Source organism: Sinocyclocheilus grahami, unplaced genomic scaffold, assembly GCF_001515645.1.
Source record: "Sinocyclocheilus grahami isolate Dianchi unplaced genomic scaffold, SAMN03320097.WGS_v1.1 scaffold584.1, whole genome shotgun sequence".
NCBI lineage: Eukaryota > Metazoa > Chordata > Actinopteri > Cypriniformes > Cyprinidae > Sinocyclocheilus > Sinocyclocheilus grahami.
Genome location: NW_015505763.1, coordinates 76,786 through 93,355, shown reverse-complemented (window position 1 = coordinate 93,355; position 16,570 = coordinate 76,786). Strand labels below are relative to the sequence as shown.

Genomic DNA, 16,570 nt, shown 5'->3' with positions numbered 1-16,570 from the left:
AAGGAGAAGGTGACTTTTCAGGACATTACCACATGTCCCCACTTTCCAAACGCTTATAAATCACACAGAATGGAGTGTATTGAAAATCTGAAATAGCACAAAGTTTCCTGTAAGGGGTAGGGTTGGTGTAGGGCAATAGAATATACGGTCTGTACAGTAGAAAAGCCTATGGGATGTCCCCACTTTTCACAAAAACAAACCTGTGTGTGTGTGTGTGTGTGTGTGTGTGTATATGTGTGTATGTATATGTGTGTATATATGTATATGTGTATGTATATATTTATCAGTCTGGCAAGTAAACAAAAGAATTTACTAGCCAATGGCGATTCAATTGCCAAGGTGTTCGTAGAGGGCTGATGACAACAAATAGTCTCCTGGGCATGCTGTCAACCAGGTTCATGCAAACCTGAACTTCAATTTTTTCCCAGACTCGGTCTGAATAATTTTTGGTCCCAAATTTGTATCAATTTTACTAGTAGTCCACTGTGTGAAGAATTTTTGGGTATAATGTATCACAGTTTAGTTTATTTTGCTATCCTCACTTACATAAATGAACTGTAGTGTCCTACACCCACTAGTAAAAAAAATATAAAAAATTATATCTGGTCTCTGAATAATATTTGGTTTGACTGTAGGCTATATCCTTCTGTTATTTTCACACTTAATTATGCCCATTAAAATGTATTTGACAAGTTTTTGTTACTTTCACTGTTAATTTTTTTCTCTCTATGGTAGCCTACATCATCTTTAATTTAATAGCATTAGAGCTGCTCCATTGCAGCGTTTTAGAACTGTAATCACGCGATTTGCTGAAAAAATGCAGGGAACCACTCGCTATAAATCTCCTAACTGTGATATTTTCATAAATAAAAGTCGCGTTTTTTCTTCTGAAACGGGCAGCGATTTATTTTCCAAAGCCACTCAGACAATGCAGAAACACTCATGAAGCAAGCAAAACACGCGCACACGTATTTGTACTGGTGCAGAATGAGTACAGTACAGCCTAGCGCATTTCACACAGGCTGTTAGTTTCACTTTCGCCAGAAAGTGGGTGTGTGCCCGAAGCGCGAATCCGTATGCAGAAAGGTACGGAAAACAAATAACGTGTTCTATGGAGCCACTAAAGGGTCATGGTTAGCCGCTTGCTAGCAGTAAACTGTTACATTATAGTACATGAACGTTCACTTACCACATACACAGAGTAAGGAGAGATGACTGATTGGACAATGGCCAATGATTTGCAGATACTGAGGACCACTGACAAATATCTAATCTTGTAAAATGTGTGGTAGCGGGAGTACTGGTCCGTAGTATAGAGTCTGTGTGATCGCAAATCTCGAAAGTGAAAGTAAAATGAGAGCGCGCATTGGAAAGTGGTTTCAATGCCCTGCATATTAGTAGCGGCTCCCTGATGCCCGCAATTTATATACAGTATAATTACCCAACGATATAATTGCAAGAGAAAGTATTGAAATATTGTTTTTATCCTCCCATCTTGTTAGGCTATTTATTCCCTTTAGGGGTTCTGTAGTACACTTAATTTCCTTTCTGAACACTGAACTGGGATGCGGCAGATTGCGGGGGGTATGGGGGGGGGAGGATCACAATGCCGGCTCAACATCGTGATGTCTGTCAGCCATCGGTGATGGACGATGGCATTGTCTATATCGATTTTTCGATTAATCGTTTTTTTAAAATGACATCGATTCAATATCGATTCTCAAAAGCTGCGAATTGATCTTTTCCGGTATTTATTTCAGCACACATTTAAAACAAGATCTGATTAACGTGAATCTTATCATTAGTCTTCTCCACTAAATGTCACCCTTATTTACCTTGCGCGATGTTACAACAGAAAGCCTGTCATTCATTCAGCGCTTATCATGGCCATACGCGTGATTCGCAAAGCTCAGGTGAAATGCTATAGTAATACTATAAATCTGCGGAAGCATTTGATATCACGCATAAGGCGCCATGATTTAGCAATGAATGAATGGCGGATGGTGCAGCGCACTTTTTTTGTTTACTACACACATACTAAAGCGCAGATGATGCTCGCGGTGTTTTCAGCTTCTGCCATCTGATGTTATGAACACGAATGTCATCTCCAGCTGCTCTGAGAGTCACTTCATTAGCATTTTACCGTTTCATTTGAGAAAACTACCGTCATATCACATACACAGCAGCTGCAAGATCTTCACGGCAACCCGTCAAAATAAAAGTTTAGTTTAACGTTAAACTGTCAGAATATATTACTATTTAGCAGTCTGAAGACTCAATGCTACTACTGCTAATAAATATTATTAAATCTTTATTTTTAAAGGAATAATCACATCTGTTTTATTTTTAATTTTAACAGTAAACCTCTGTTGTGCAGCACTTTATTTGCCAAAAAAATAAAAGGGTTTAATTTTCATTATAAATTTAATACATTTTTTTATGCCTTCATCTGATTACCAGAAAAATTAAGAACATTTTATAGGGCCCTACTATTGTTTAAAAAGGACCCTATACAAAACAAAAGAATAGGTTTAAAATACAGGCATGTGGTTCTTAATTTCTTTTTTATTAATTCACTATTTGTAAACTGATGTTTACTGTAAATTTTTTAGAAATATCAATAGCATTTGTATTAAAACTATATTCACTAAATGCAACAAAAAAGAATCGAATCGAGAGCTTGCGAATCGAAATCGAATCGAATTGGGATATCTGAATCGATACCCAGCCCTAATCGTCTATCGGCCCAACCCTACATGACAATCGCATTCGATTAACCGTGCAGCCCTATTCAGCACTGATAATTTTTCTCACTTTTCATCTAAAGCTTGCGTTTGCTTGTTTGGCGCTCATCTCTGGCTTGCTCTGGCTTAAAGCATTTTTTTTTCTTCTCTTTTCTCTCTTTTTGTTTTTACTATCTACTTTGAAATTAATGGACATGTTGGGAACTAGGCTAAATCTAGAGTGACATCTTTTTCTTCACCCCCCCAATGTCCTTCCTCTTTCTTTTTTTAAAGGCATGCCAATGTGCTGCCGGCTCTGTCTGTCTAGTGACTGTGACTGCTCATTGCAGATAAATTCACACGCACCATCTCAAAGCAGAATCCCTTGGACTTAGACTTACCCGGCACGCATGTGCCCTCAATGTCATCGTGAGATCAACACCAACTCACTTCACCAAACCTACCATGTTCCTCTCATCTCACTTTTTGAGTTCATGTGTTTTGATACCATGTTGCATGTTTTCCTTTTTTGCAGGGTGGGGTGCCTATTTTAGGTATGTCACTTTGATTGGATTTAACGTGCTTGCGGTATGTCGTTTTTGTTGTAGGATCACAACTAAAGGATCTGCACTTCAGTTTAACATTACGTCTCCTAAGGGCTTCGATTCATTAGCATTTCCAACCCTACAATCACAGCCTTTCACATTCTCTTTTAGTTTGGCTGCTTGTCCTAATTGAGCTTCAGTGTTAGAAGAGCAAAACCCTCCTCTCTGGCTCCAGGCTCTCTGTCTGGGTCTGTATGTGTGGCTGCAGCTCTGATCCTTCTCACCAGCCCCTGGCTGGATCTGCTGCCTTCTGATGAAAGCATGAACGCATCCAGTGAGCAGAAGCCAAAGTGAGACTATAATCCCTACTCTCTCCCCCACCTCCTGACTTCATCAAGTGTGATCAGTGGTAGGGAGCGCCTTTTTGATCTTGCTAGCTCATGTTCCTCTCTTCCATATCTCCCTGACAAAGCCTTCTCTCTCTCCTACACTCGTTTTCTTTCCAGCGTCAAGCACTTTCAGCTGCAGCATGTGGCTTTGCTCCAGACTCGTCGGATTTGCTTGTAATTACTGAAGAATGTCAAAGATTTATCGGGAGTTAATTAAATTACACTGTGCTGTAATGAAAAGTAGTAGAGGAGAGACTATAGGTTTTGTTTTGACAGCTTTTTAGGAGAGATTATTTGTTGTTGTCACATAGAGAGAAGATAAACCTGCACTACTGAGTGTCTCAGGGCGGCCCAGCTTATTGTGAAGTCTTTCCCTCGGCTGCTGTTATCTCCTGCTGTTAATTCCAGTGGCTGCTGCCAAAAATCTCTCAAACTAAATTCCAATGCATGTGTAAACAGGAAATGTGTCTTAAACAGGATATTGGGACCCTGTTTTTTGAGTGAGGGTAATATATTTTTTATTTAAATAACCATATATTAATAATAATAATATGTTGTATCATATAATTATTATAAATATTATAATATTTATAAATATATTTATAACATAATAATAATAAATATATTTTGTGTAATTAGTCATTGGCTTGTAGATGAAATGTAAATGGGTCACACATGCACTTTTAAAATGGTGTCCACTTAATGAGCCAGAATGGCTCACTCAATACTGAAGAGAACATCCAAGAACTTAGGCAAGTGCTACAAAGTTGAGCTGCCCACACATGTGCTTAAATTCATGCTAAAATCTGTGTTTTCAGGATATGGACAGACTGTTCTAGATTCAAGAGTTTGCATTGAAATATTCATTGGTATCTCTATGAAGATATACAATAAGGATAATCTTTCCTCTAGGCTCCTTTGCTTATATAATTTTTTTTGCAGTATTTTAAATGCAATAAGGTGGATGTAAAAATATTATGTGCTGTTTAATTCCTGCCTAAAACAGAATCTGAGATTCATTCTCAATAGAGTTAAAGAAATAGGTCACCCAAAATGTTTAGAAGATATTTAGAAGAATGTCAGAATTGCTCTTTTTGAAATAAAAATGAGTGGGGACTGAAGGTTAACAACAACAACAACAACAAAAGAGACAAAATCTGGCATAGTGCATCTTTGATGCATCATATTTGAATACATAAAGATAAAAAGAAATTTGTTTTGGAACAACATAAGTTTGATTTTTGGGTGAACAATTTCTGTAAGATTAAAATAAAATATTTACTCTCATCCAAAATTAATTTGTATTTTTTCCATTTTGTTTGTCTGAGTTTTTTCTCATTTTGTCTCTCATAGTTGAGGTATACCTATGATGAAAATTACAGGCCTCTCTCATCTTTTTAAGTGGGAGAACTTGCACAATTGGTGGCTGACTAAATACTTTTTTTCCCCACTGTAAGTGCTGAGAGCCAGCAGCTGCTTCCAGAACCAGGCATGAGTTGTGTCAAACACTCCTCACACTGCTTCGCTGAACTGCAGCTTTTATTTTTGTAAAAAAAAAAAAAAAAATCCCTAATACCAATTATACTTGCAATACATTTCTTGTTAAAAATGCAATAAAAAGTTTGCAGTGCAGGTTATTGTGTGGCATTTAAGGTGCAAAGACTACCTTATAAGTTGGCTTGAACCGTTGGCTAAACGTCTGATGAATACGGCACACTTAACTGGAAACACTAGTCATCCTCTGATTAGTTGAATTCTGCAGAATTTCTGGGAGACGTGCATGTCGTGTTCTTTAACGGTCCTCTTGGAAACAACACAAAGCCGTCTGATCGAAGAAGAAAGCTGTCACGTTTACATCGGTGACATTGAGCATTCATCAAGATCAACTAAACGCTGGATTCTTAAAAGTATGCGAGGTTCATGGTAGATGTCCAAAAGTTGTGAGACATTCATGACTAAAAGATTTATTGGTTGCACACTGGTCTGTTATTGTGGGGACATTTCCACACCCCTAAACATGATGCAGCACAAAAGGAAAAAGTGATTGGTTTCTTTACTTGTCAGTCATATGGCCCCTTAAGCCGTCCTTGGCCATTCAAAATGGCCATGGTTCCCAGACCTTCTGCCGATGTCGCTGTCATCACAGATAACCCATATTTTTAGCTACCATCAAACTGACACGCCCACTCAAACCATTTCATGGTTGTAGAATGATTTTGCTGCTGTAATTGCATTGGCTGTTTCTAAAGAGACTTCTGTCGCTGATGGCACAGATGCAGTGGAGTGATGCTTTCTCTTTATGCGTGCCCTTCGGTTATGCGTTTTTAAGGCGTGTAATAGGCAGCGGGCCGCACAGCAAGGCAAGTATAAGAAAATGTTTGCAGAACACTTGCTCCATTAAAAACTTTTGGCCTTGCTACTTTATATGATTATTTCAACTGAGCGTGCCCAATGCTAATGTTACTTTGCATTTGTATAAACAGAAGCATCTATTCCCCAAGTAAACAACACTAGAAACGGAGCCTAGCTTCTTAGGATGTGTCCGAGATGTCTTTTGGAAGAAGAATGAGAACGTACAGCGCAGCCTAAATCACAGATATGAGGAACCAATGCCGAAAGAGAGAAATGGACTGCAGAAAATGGATGCGGCACCCAGCTCCCCGCCCTGGCATCATAAATAACCTCACCATTGATCGGCTGTAGTCTGTGATTCTCTGCAGCCCTTCTCTCCACATTCATCAGCCCTGCATCTGATATGTTTGCTGGCTACTTAATCCACCGATTACTCAGTTGGCCTTTGCCCAGTGTCTACAGCTCTACCTCTGTGTGATTTGCTGGGTGCCCAGAATAAGAGCATGCATGGTATGGTGCTAATTTATTATAAATCTAAAGTTATTCGAAAGTGGACAGACTTGAAGTCATACAGGGTTTATGCAGCACTGTCTACTTCCTAAGCAGGACATTGCTCCCTTCTCCAATTCCGGGATCAAATTAAACTTCTGTAAGATGTCATTCATGCTCCAAAAGAACAAAAGTGCCTAATATGGAATAAAAAAAAAATAGTTGAGATCCTGTGGCGAGACAGTTTCATCCTAGTTTCACAGTCTCTGAGGATGATCAGTGTATATCTGAACAGATTTGAACAGACTTCTAAGGCAGCAAAATGTGTAGCCTGGCAACAACGTGAGTATATAAGAAAACCTACAGAAACAGGAGTAAAACACTCTCTCTGGTGCTTAAACATGCATTTTTTATAAATGCCTGAGAGACTAAAAAGAAAAGGGATTGACAATTCTGGAATTTCGGAAGGAGGTTTAACAGAAATAGGAAATCAGGTCAGATGGTGATAATAAAAGATTTAGACTTTGTTTTTGTGTCCCATCTTTCAACAGATCAGACCGTCGGGCATCCATTCATTCTCTTGACTCAGTTAAGTCCAGATAGTGTTCTGGGGCACTGAAGAGCTCCCATTGTCTTCACACAGTACTGTACCAGAGCCCTGACAGTGGACATGTTGATACATGGTTCCCTTTATCTTGCCTGGTCGGGCTATTTATTTTGGAAACGCTTCTGAATGTAAAGGGCTTGCCATTTTCCATTATCTGTGAAAGGCTAGTCTTTGTTCCTCTGTGGAGGATTCCTCTGGTTCAGCTGGAAGAGGATCTTTTCAGAAAGCCTGCCATGGTGGGACATGCCTCTCAGTGGACTTGTGTGATTTGGTCTGATTCTTCGCTCTTTTCACTGGACTGACTTGAAAAGTGGCTTTTTGTTTTTGAATAGATTTTCACCATCACAAATTTAAATATATATTTGTATAAAAGTAATCCATGCAGAACACATTTTTGAAAGCAGTCTTCTTGTGTTTTGAAGACAACTCTGCAGTTTTCTGCATTCTTTTTTGGTTTCACACAGCAGATGGGGTTCCTATGAGGTACACTGTATTTGATTTGATCATGACTTAGAGGGGTTTCTGTGATAAACTGAGCCTTTTGGATAATCCTATCAGATTACCATTTGCATTCCAGCATACATTATTCATTTAGTGTCTGCCTCTCCAATTAGTCGAAGTCAGGTTTTTCTCCGGAGAGGTTTTAACATCTGTGCAACGCTGGAAATCCTGCAGGAGATTTGAGCTAATCAGCCACAGCCTCATCAGCTCTTCAGAGGTGTGTTTGCCTGTGTGTTTAGTCTTTTTGCTTTTCATTCCCTCACTCTTTCTTGCTCTGTCTTGATCTGTCCTGGGCACCATGCTCCAGTGGGAGCTTCCTCTCTGTGAGCGAGACAAAGGATCAAGAGTGCTTGATAAAATACCACTGCCATGCCTGTCAATGAGGGCGGTGCCCCCTCACATCCCCACTCGGCTCGGGATCGACCCTTTGCCAGTTTCCTTTTAAAGATATTTTTGCTGCCCTTGCACCTGGATTCCACACCCTTAACATCTTAACCGGTGCTCAGTGCCATCTGTTGAACCATCCAGCATTTTATGTGGTTTGTTGTTTTGGCTGTTGTTTTATGCCTTTTTCTCCACGGCTCTCCAAAGATGTGTGCCGATTTATGCCATAGATAAAGCAGATTCTCTGACGGCTGTCTGACTACATCTCACCACAGTCTAGACTCCAGGCTTCACCCGCTGACTCGCTGTTTGCTTCTGTGCCTGCCTTCTTCCTGACTGACTGTCTTTTTGAGTCGCTGCTTCAAGGCTTAAAGAACTTGACTGCTTGACAGATTATTTGACTCTTTGACTTCTTCACTCTTGTTTTTGAAGCGAATCATTGGCTGGATTGATCTGTGCTCCTCATGCTCCTATGGGGAGTGATACTCCCCTGCCCCGGTCTCACTTTCTTTTTTCTGCTTCTCAGACACAACAATCTTCCCCTAGGACTACATTGCTGCCTTGAAACTTGTCTTTCTTTTATCTATCTTGATTTATTTTATGTTTATCCTTCCCTGCTCTTCATGAAAGGTTTAATTTTTGTCGATTTAGTTTATTAGTGAATGCTCTCACAGTTTGGAAGACACATTCTGCAAGGGCGGTGCACCTGAGCCGGAGAGAATAATTCTTTGTTCCCTGTGTCTACCCGTTCCTGAAGGATGAGAGTGTTAGGGAATGACAGCTCTTTGTAACCTGTTTTTTTCTCCTAGCTGTTTATCCAGGAGCTGTCTTTCCTCCTATATGGTTTTCATTGAAAAAAGCAGAATTTGAGTGCTTGTGCTGAATGAGACAGGTGGTGCTCTGATCTTTCCATGTAGTCATCACTAGAATCTTAATGCAAAGAGAGCAACAGCCACATAAACATAGCCTGGGGTTGAGGTGTGCACTCTGAGCGTTAGATTTGCTCAAACCCCTGCTATGACCCAGCACATCCAAAAGCAATACCTTTGCACTTGCCGTAAGCAATTGAAGGTCTAAGGAAAGGCATGATTAGCATGAAGAAACAGTAGACTACAACCCTCTACGCACACGTTGGCAATATAATCGCCATTGGCTAGTACATTTTTTTGTTTACTCGCCAGACTGATATACTATTTTACACGCGCACACACACACACACACACACACACACACGCGCGCGCACGCACACACATACACGTTTACTTAGCTATCTAATTGGGGATATTACATAGACTTCGATTGCTTTTATATACAGATAGTTATACAGTTTTTAACCTAAACCCACCCCTAACCCTACCCCTCACAGAAAACTTTCAGCATTTTTACAATTTCAAAAGTAAAAAAAAACGTTTACTTTATTTTTATAACAGTTTTACAAATGAGGACATCCACAAATTGAGGTTTTTGCCGATTTTGTCAGGTTTTGCTCACTTTTGGGTACAAATTTGTCTCCAATATATGGTTAAGTAGGTACACACACACACATGATTCCACCCAATCATCTTTGTAAAATGGAACAGCTTCTTAAATAACTGAATGTGCACTCTTCAGCCAATCAAGTATTATATTATGATATTATGATAATTAAGCACTATTTAATGATAGAACTAGTGATTAGAACTAAAACTTATTATTATTAAAAGATACTACTACTACTATTATCTGCTGGGTTCATGAATATTAATCACGTTGTCAGCGTTCGCTCGAACTGATTTGCTGAAATCAAAACAGGGACGGTAATAGATGAGCGCCAACCAACGAGAGCTGTTCGCGCATTAGCTCCGCCCACTGCCGAGAAACCGGCATATCTTCTGCTTGTTCTTAAAAGCTGAGTAATTCTAAATGAACGCTGTTATTTTGACAGGAAAATACAACAAATAATATGGTTTACATGTAGCGCGTCGATTCAGCGTGGTATGCAAGACTCTCGCTCTCTCTCTTTGCATGTGTGAGAAACAGCGCTATCAGTAAAGCGACGGCGAGTCATGCGCCTTCACACTAGTTTACGTTACGTCAAATACAGGTGTGCTGCGTGCTATATACTGCGCATCCATTGAGAACATGACATGATCCATTGAGCGCATCCAAATAGTACAGATCGCTTGACGGAGAGCGAAACTCTCAATTAGTTTTTTAAGACATGGTCTCCAGTGTTTTGACATTGTATATATTTTAGTTAATTTTGCTTGAACTAAAATGCCATCTGATTTTAATCTACAAAAATATAGTTTTATATAACTAAAGTGCAATTATATATTTTATATAATGCTATATTAGATACATTTTATATAATGATATAAAGTTCTTTTGTATGATTATTGTGGTCTTTTTGTCTTGTGATTCTCTTTGTCCCTTATCTTGATCATATTCTCAGCCATCCTTAGCCATCCTTATCTGTTCTGATAAATGAACTGGCATTTTCTTGCTTATCACGTACAAGGCATAGCTACACTCTTGTGTTTCCAGTGTAACGCTGATCCTGACACGCTTGAGGTTGTCTTACAGCTCTCATTAAGGGCTAGTTTTACAAATGGCATCACGGCTGTGAGAATTTAATCCGGCTTGTGTTCTAAGGGTGGTTATCTCCATTGTACTGGCTTTAATATGACAAATAGGCCTCCGCTGTCCCGCTTTGCACAAGAAACAGAGCTGCTAGTGGTGTGTTCACAATAGGGGTTGTGATTCCTGCTGAATAATGGTGGCATGCTTGTAATATCTCTGGTTTATTGCCCCCTTCTCTCCTGAATCATTACTAGTACGGAATGCACTATTCGCCTTAAGTGTACTGTTGCGAACACAGCTACCAGTATTTGTGGAGTTTGTTTCCACCGCTGTCTCCATAGAAATCCAAACCCATGCACATAATTGAATTATATCTGAGACATGAATTAAACATGAGACATGATTCATTGACATTTTCTGGGTGGAAATAAACAATGGCAAAACTGTTATTGTTTTGTCCCTATTTGTGTGGTTGTATTGGTTTCATCCAGCTCAAGTCAATTATATTAAACAAATTCTCATTACAAGGAACGTTTATGCATGAATTCTCTGAAACAAATGAGGAGCAGGAGCCAGCGTTGTGTCATACTGGCATGAGTGTTACTAAAGGTAATGATTGTGCAATGAAAGAAGGATCCAGTTTGCTTTAGAGACCCTAAGGACAGAAGGAATGGTAGGTTTGTAGGCTGGTAAGTGAACAGTGACTGAGGTAGATCATGCCAGAGGCGATCCATCAGATGCTCATTGGCTTATCTAAGCCAAGCCTGGGCCTGGGGATCCAAATCATAGTGTGTGATAACTGTTTGCTTAATCACTGGTACAGGAGAACCCATGCACATAATTGAATTATATCTGAGACATGAATTAAACATGAGACATGATTCATTGACATTTTCTGGGTGGAAATAAACAATGGCAAAATTGTTATTGTTTTGTCCCTATTTGTGTGGTTGTATTGGTTTCATCCAGCTCAAGTCAATTATATTAAACAAATTCTCATTACAAGGAACGTTTATGCATGAATTCTCTGAAACAAATGAGGAGCAGGAGCCAGCGTTGTGTCATACTGGCATGAGTGTTACTAAAGGTAATGATTGTGCAATGAAAGAAGGATCCAGTTTGCTTTAGAGACCCTAAGGACAGAAGGAATGGTAGGTTTGTAGGCTGGTAAGTGAACAGTGACTGAGGTAGATCATGCCAGAGGCGATCCATCAGATGCTCATTGGCTTATCTAAGCCAAGCCTGGGCCTGGGGATCCAAATCATAGTGTGTGATAACTGTTTGCTTAATCACTGGTACAGGAAGAAGGAAATGAGCTGACTGTCAATAGGCTCCAGGAAATTAAATATGCTCCACATGCTGCAGAAATGAGATGGTGTCAGAGTTCTCCATGCCTGTGAAGTGACAGTGTTTTAATGCTGTTAAATATGGAAATATTTCCATAGGTTTGTAGTTATTTACCAAAAAGACTTTTCCATTTTGTTTTAATTCCTTTTTTTTATCAGGTTGAAATTTCAATCGTAACTAAATTCTGACATTTCATAAGGTCTGACATTCTTTATTTGTCTCCTTCTTTTCCAGTTTCTGTGTCTGAAGAACATCCGAACATTCCTGAAAGTGTGCCATGATAAGTTTGGCCTGAGGAACAGTGAGCTGTTTGATCCCTTCGATCTCTTTGACGTGAGGGACTTTGGGAAGGTGAGAAACAGTGGTTTTGCTGAGCACGCAGGTTATCTGAGACTATTAATCATTTTACACCATCATGTTTAAAGGGGTCCTATTATGCTCTTTTACAAAGGGTTGATTTTGTTTTGGGGGTGTACTAGAACATGCTCTCATGCTTGGTGGTTCGAAAAAAGCATTATTTTTCACATAATTTACATTATTAAAATACCTTTCTCCCCAGCCTGGCACAAATGGCTCGATTCGTTCCGGCTTTGATGAAGGTCCGCCTTCCGAAAAACAGAATGTGTTGTGATTGGCGAACAGCTTAGACGGTGTTTCAGTAATGCCACACTCCTTGCTCCGTCTTTCAACAAAAGCTTTTTGGCAAATCCAGCACTGTACTCCCTCGTGTTGTGGAAGCTGTCCTCAGTAAAATGTGCAGCACACAATAGCAAATGGGGGTTATAATGCTCAGGAACAAAAAAAAAAAAAGGAGTTAAAAAATAAATTGCAACCACTGTTTCCTGACATCATCCGCTTTCGGAAGCCCAAACAAAGACGTTTGGGCACGGAGGTGAAAAAAAAAACTGCGTTTCAGGAGGTCGCACACCGGACGAGAAGCGCAGTGCAGCGTCGCGTCGCGTCGCACCACATCTTTAAAATTCAAATACGTTATTTTCTATGAGTATAGGCACACTGGCGGCGCCGTTCGGTGTCTGTCCGCGGCGCCCAGCTACGTCGTGTTATACTTGTAAGAATTGTTGTAGACATGCCGAAAATTTGACGTTACAGCACAGCAGCTCTTCTTCTTCATTTTCTCTGATGCACTAACTCTGCAGCAGCACTTCTTCTTCATCGTCTCGTCTGATGCACTCACTCAACCAAGCGTTCTAACCACAACCTCGCCCCTCCCCACCCCCCAACCATTCGAATTTCTGTAGGCGGGAATTATTTTTAATGATATTCTAATGAGCCGCTTTGTGATATCACAAAGCCCGGAAACCAACGCTGTAGTCCAAACGAGCCATTCGTTGTAGTTCTTGAAAAGGGATTAAAAAAAAACTAAATATCTCCCTTTGGAGTGGACTTTGAGATTTGTAACTTTCTAGAACTTTTAAATGCCCAAACATAAAAGCATAATAGGACCCCTTTAAGTCTCCGTAGCTGAATGACATTAATGTTGTGTGCACTTTTTATGGGAGATTAACCCATAACTGAGGCTATTGTGCATAAGCTTTGTTCCACTACTCACAGCCCTCTCACACACAATCCATTAATGCTGGGGATAATATAAAAGTGTGTGCAATGCTTAATCGGCCCTGTGTGGATTTCTTCCCTCTAGTCTTTTCTTCTTCACTGCGTGTGTTGATTATTCACATGCATATTTGATCACACACCTCAGGGTCACAAGCGTGCCTGTGTGTGCCAGTGCATATCTGTGTCGCTACACATATGGTTTGTGTGTGTGTTTCCAAGGATTTCAACAGTACTCATTTTAGGTGACTGATGATCCGCTTTTAAAGTGATTTAGGGGTGAATTGTGTGGGAAAGATCTCGTAATTATTCACGGTACCATCTAGCTCAGGGTTTTCAAACTTTGGTGCCTGGGATCCACAAATAACAGGGCTCCAGACAAAAAAATCGAGAAAGGAGCCATTGGCTCCTATAAGAAAAAAACTTAGGCGCCAAATTATTTTTTTAAGGTGCCACAGAATAAGCGTGTTTTATTTATTTATTCTTTTTTTTTTTTTTTTACATTTCAATCATACTGTGACTTTACTTTTTTTTACTGTGACATACTTTTCTTTACTTTATCAGCATTTTAATCCATCTGGCAGATGACCTGGGAACTAATGTTCACTTAAAGTGGGAACTAAATCTTTTCTAACTTGAAATATACAGTCACAAAGAATTGTTCATTACACAGAATCTGTACCAATATCGTGGACCATAAGCATCACTTGGCCACTGAGTGTTGTTTGAGCTCCTCCGCAATGCATCCTGTAAATGTTGTAAATGTACACTCTTAAAAATAAAGATGCTTCACGGTGCCATAGAATAACCTTTTTTGTCTAAATGGTTTCATAAAGAACCTTTAACATCTGAAGAACCTTTACGTTTCACAATAGGATCTTTGTGGCGAAAGAAGGTTCTTCAGATTATAAAAAGTTGAGAAAGAGATGGTTCTTTAACCTCTTAAGACCCAGCAAAACATTTTAGGAAAAAAAAATAAAAATTTCATGTCATTACATTGTTTAGAGCATTAAAAAAATTTAAAAATTATATTTCATTCATAAGTTATGTTATGTCCTTGGTAGAGGACATCGGGACTCCATTTCTTTAAAAAAAGAAAAAGACATGAATGAACATGCATAGGCAAAAACTAATTATTTAAAAAAAAATCACAAATACATTTTTAGTTTTCAGGATTTTTTTTTTACCGAACTTTGTATAAGATAATTCTCAACTATTTTTTAACAGAATGATTTGATATACCATTTTTCTTTATGCAAAATGTGTGTAAAATGGCCATGAACAGGTTTTCTCATTATATTTAATGTATCTATAAACTAAATCTAATTTGCATATTAATGTGTTTTTGGGGCAACATGTAATGAAAAAAGAAGTGTAATAATGGGAGTAATAATTGACAAGATTTTCATAATATATAATATTTCATAGGAATATTGAAATATATTTTCTTTCCCTATTCATTTGTTGTGTCTCCCAAAATGCATAATAAACATGCCTTTAGTCCCGGTGTCCTCGTATGAGGACATGTATGAAATCAACATCCTGTTTTGTAACAGAAAGTCATATTTTCGAATTATCAGTCGAATGCTCAGTCAGAGCTTTCTCTAGTGCATAAGCGCCCTTATGCTGACTTTGCTCTGATGATCATCCAAGTATTGGAGAAAATGTGATGTCCTTAAGAACAACGGAACCCTGATCTTTATATCACTTTGGCAATTTAGTCAATGCACTGACCTCCATGATAGAAGCTCATTGTTAATTCTGTTTCTTCAGACATCAGCTCGATGTCTACCGTTTAGATTGTATATGGATTCTTCCTCAGTATCAGTGTAGTTTTAATAGCTATATTGGGAAAAATGTGCTGTAAAGGTTAGTAGAATTAAAGAGAAGACAACTTCCTTATTGATTGTTTTGGTTGCATGAATTGATTGAACTTTATGAAGTATTTACAAGTGCAAAGCACTTGTCCGACCATTGAAACATTTCCAATCCAATAGTTCCGGTTAACTACAGCTCAGCAAGCGTGTCTGGTAGGGATGTGCATCTCATGACTCTGGCCGATACGATACGGATCTCGATGCATAGCCAACGATACGATACATTAAAGATACATATGAAGCAGCTACCGATGCGATACGATTCACCCCTATTACGATGCAATCCGATTTCGATTCTGTTCGATTCAACACAATGCGATTCGATGCAATACGATGCAATGGAGAAAATATGATAACTTTTCATGCCTTGAGGCCTGTTTCAATGGCAATTTAGTCAATGCACTGACCTCCATGATAGAAGCTCATTGTTAATTCTGTTTCTTCAGACATCAGCTCGATGTCTACCGTTTAGATTGTATATGGGTTCTTCCTCAGTATCAGTGTAGTTTTAATAGCTATATTGGGAAAAATGTGCTGTAAAGGTTAGTAGAATTAAAGAGAAGACAACTTCCTTATTATTGATTGTTTTGGTTGCATGAATTGATTGGACTTTATGAAGTATTTACAAGTGCAAAGCACTTGTCCGACCATTGAAACATTTCCAATCCAATAGTTCCGGTTAACTACAGCTCAGCAAGCGTGTCTGGTAGGGATGTGCATCTCATGACTCTGGCCGATACGATACGGATCTCGATGCATAGCCAACGATACGATACATTAAAGATACATATGAAGCAGCTACCGATGCGATACGATTCACCCCTATTACGATGCAATCCGATTTCGATTCTGTTCGATTCAACACAATGCGATTCGATGCAATACGATGCAATGGAGAAAATATGATAACTTTTCATGCCTTGAGGCCTGTTTCATAAAACAAGTTAACCAAATAAACCAGTCTTATTTCAGTTAGTCTGACTCATTGTCAAATGATTTGGTTCCATTAAGCAAATTTAACATAGGCCTAGATCAAGCTTAGTCACTGTGGCAATTTATGCTGGGAAACTAACCTGGTCTAAAGCAGGCTAATCTAAGCTCCTCTACTAATGATATCACCACTCAGTTTATACTATTACTATTATTATTACATACTATTATTTGACCTTTTTCTAGCCATGCAGCCTTTCTCTCTGGTTTTATGACAGCTGTATCTTTTATA

At 39.0% G+C, this 16,570-nt stretch overlaps 1 protein-coding gene across 1 annotated transcript in view; it reads left to right on the top strand.

The window, feature by feature from the left end:
- LOC107556932 (guanine nucleotide exchange factor VAV2-like) overlaps window positions 1-16,570 on the top strand; it is a 68,906-nt gene that overhangs the window by 50,633 nt on the left and 1,703 nt on the right. Inside the window, exon 2 of the mRNA XM_016240195.1 lies at window positions 12,134-12,250. Within this exon, the coding sequence (XP_016095681.1) occupies window positions 12,134-12,250 (117 nt within the window). The remainder of the gene's footprint in view (window positions 1-12,133; window positions 12,251-16,570) is intronic.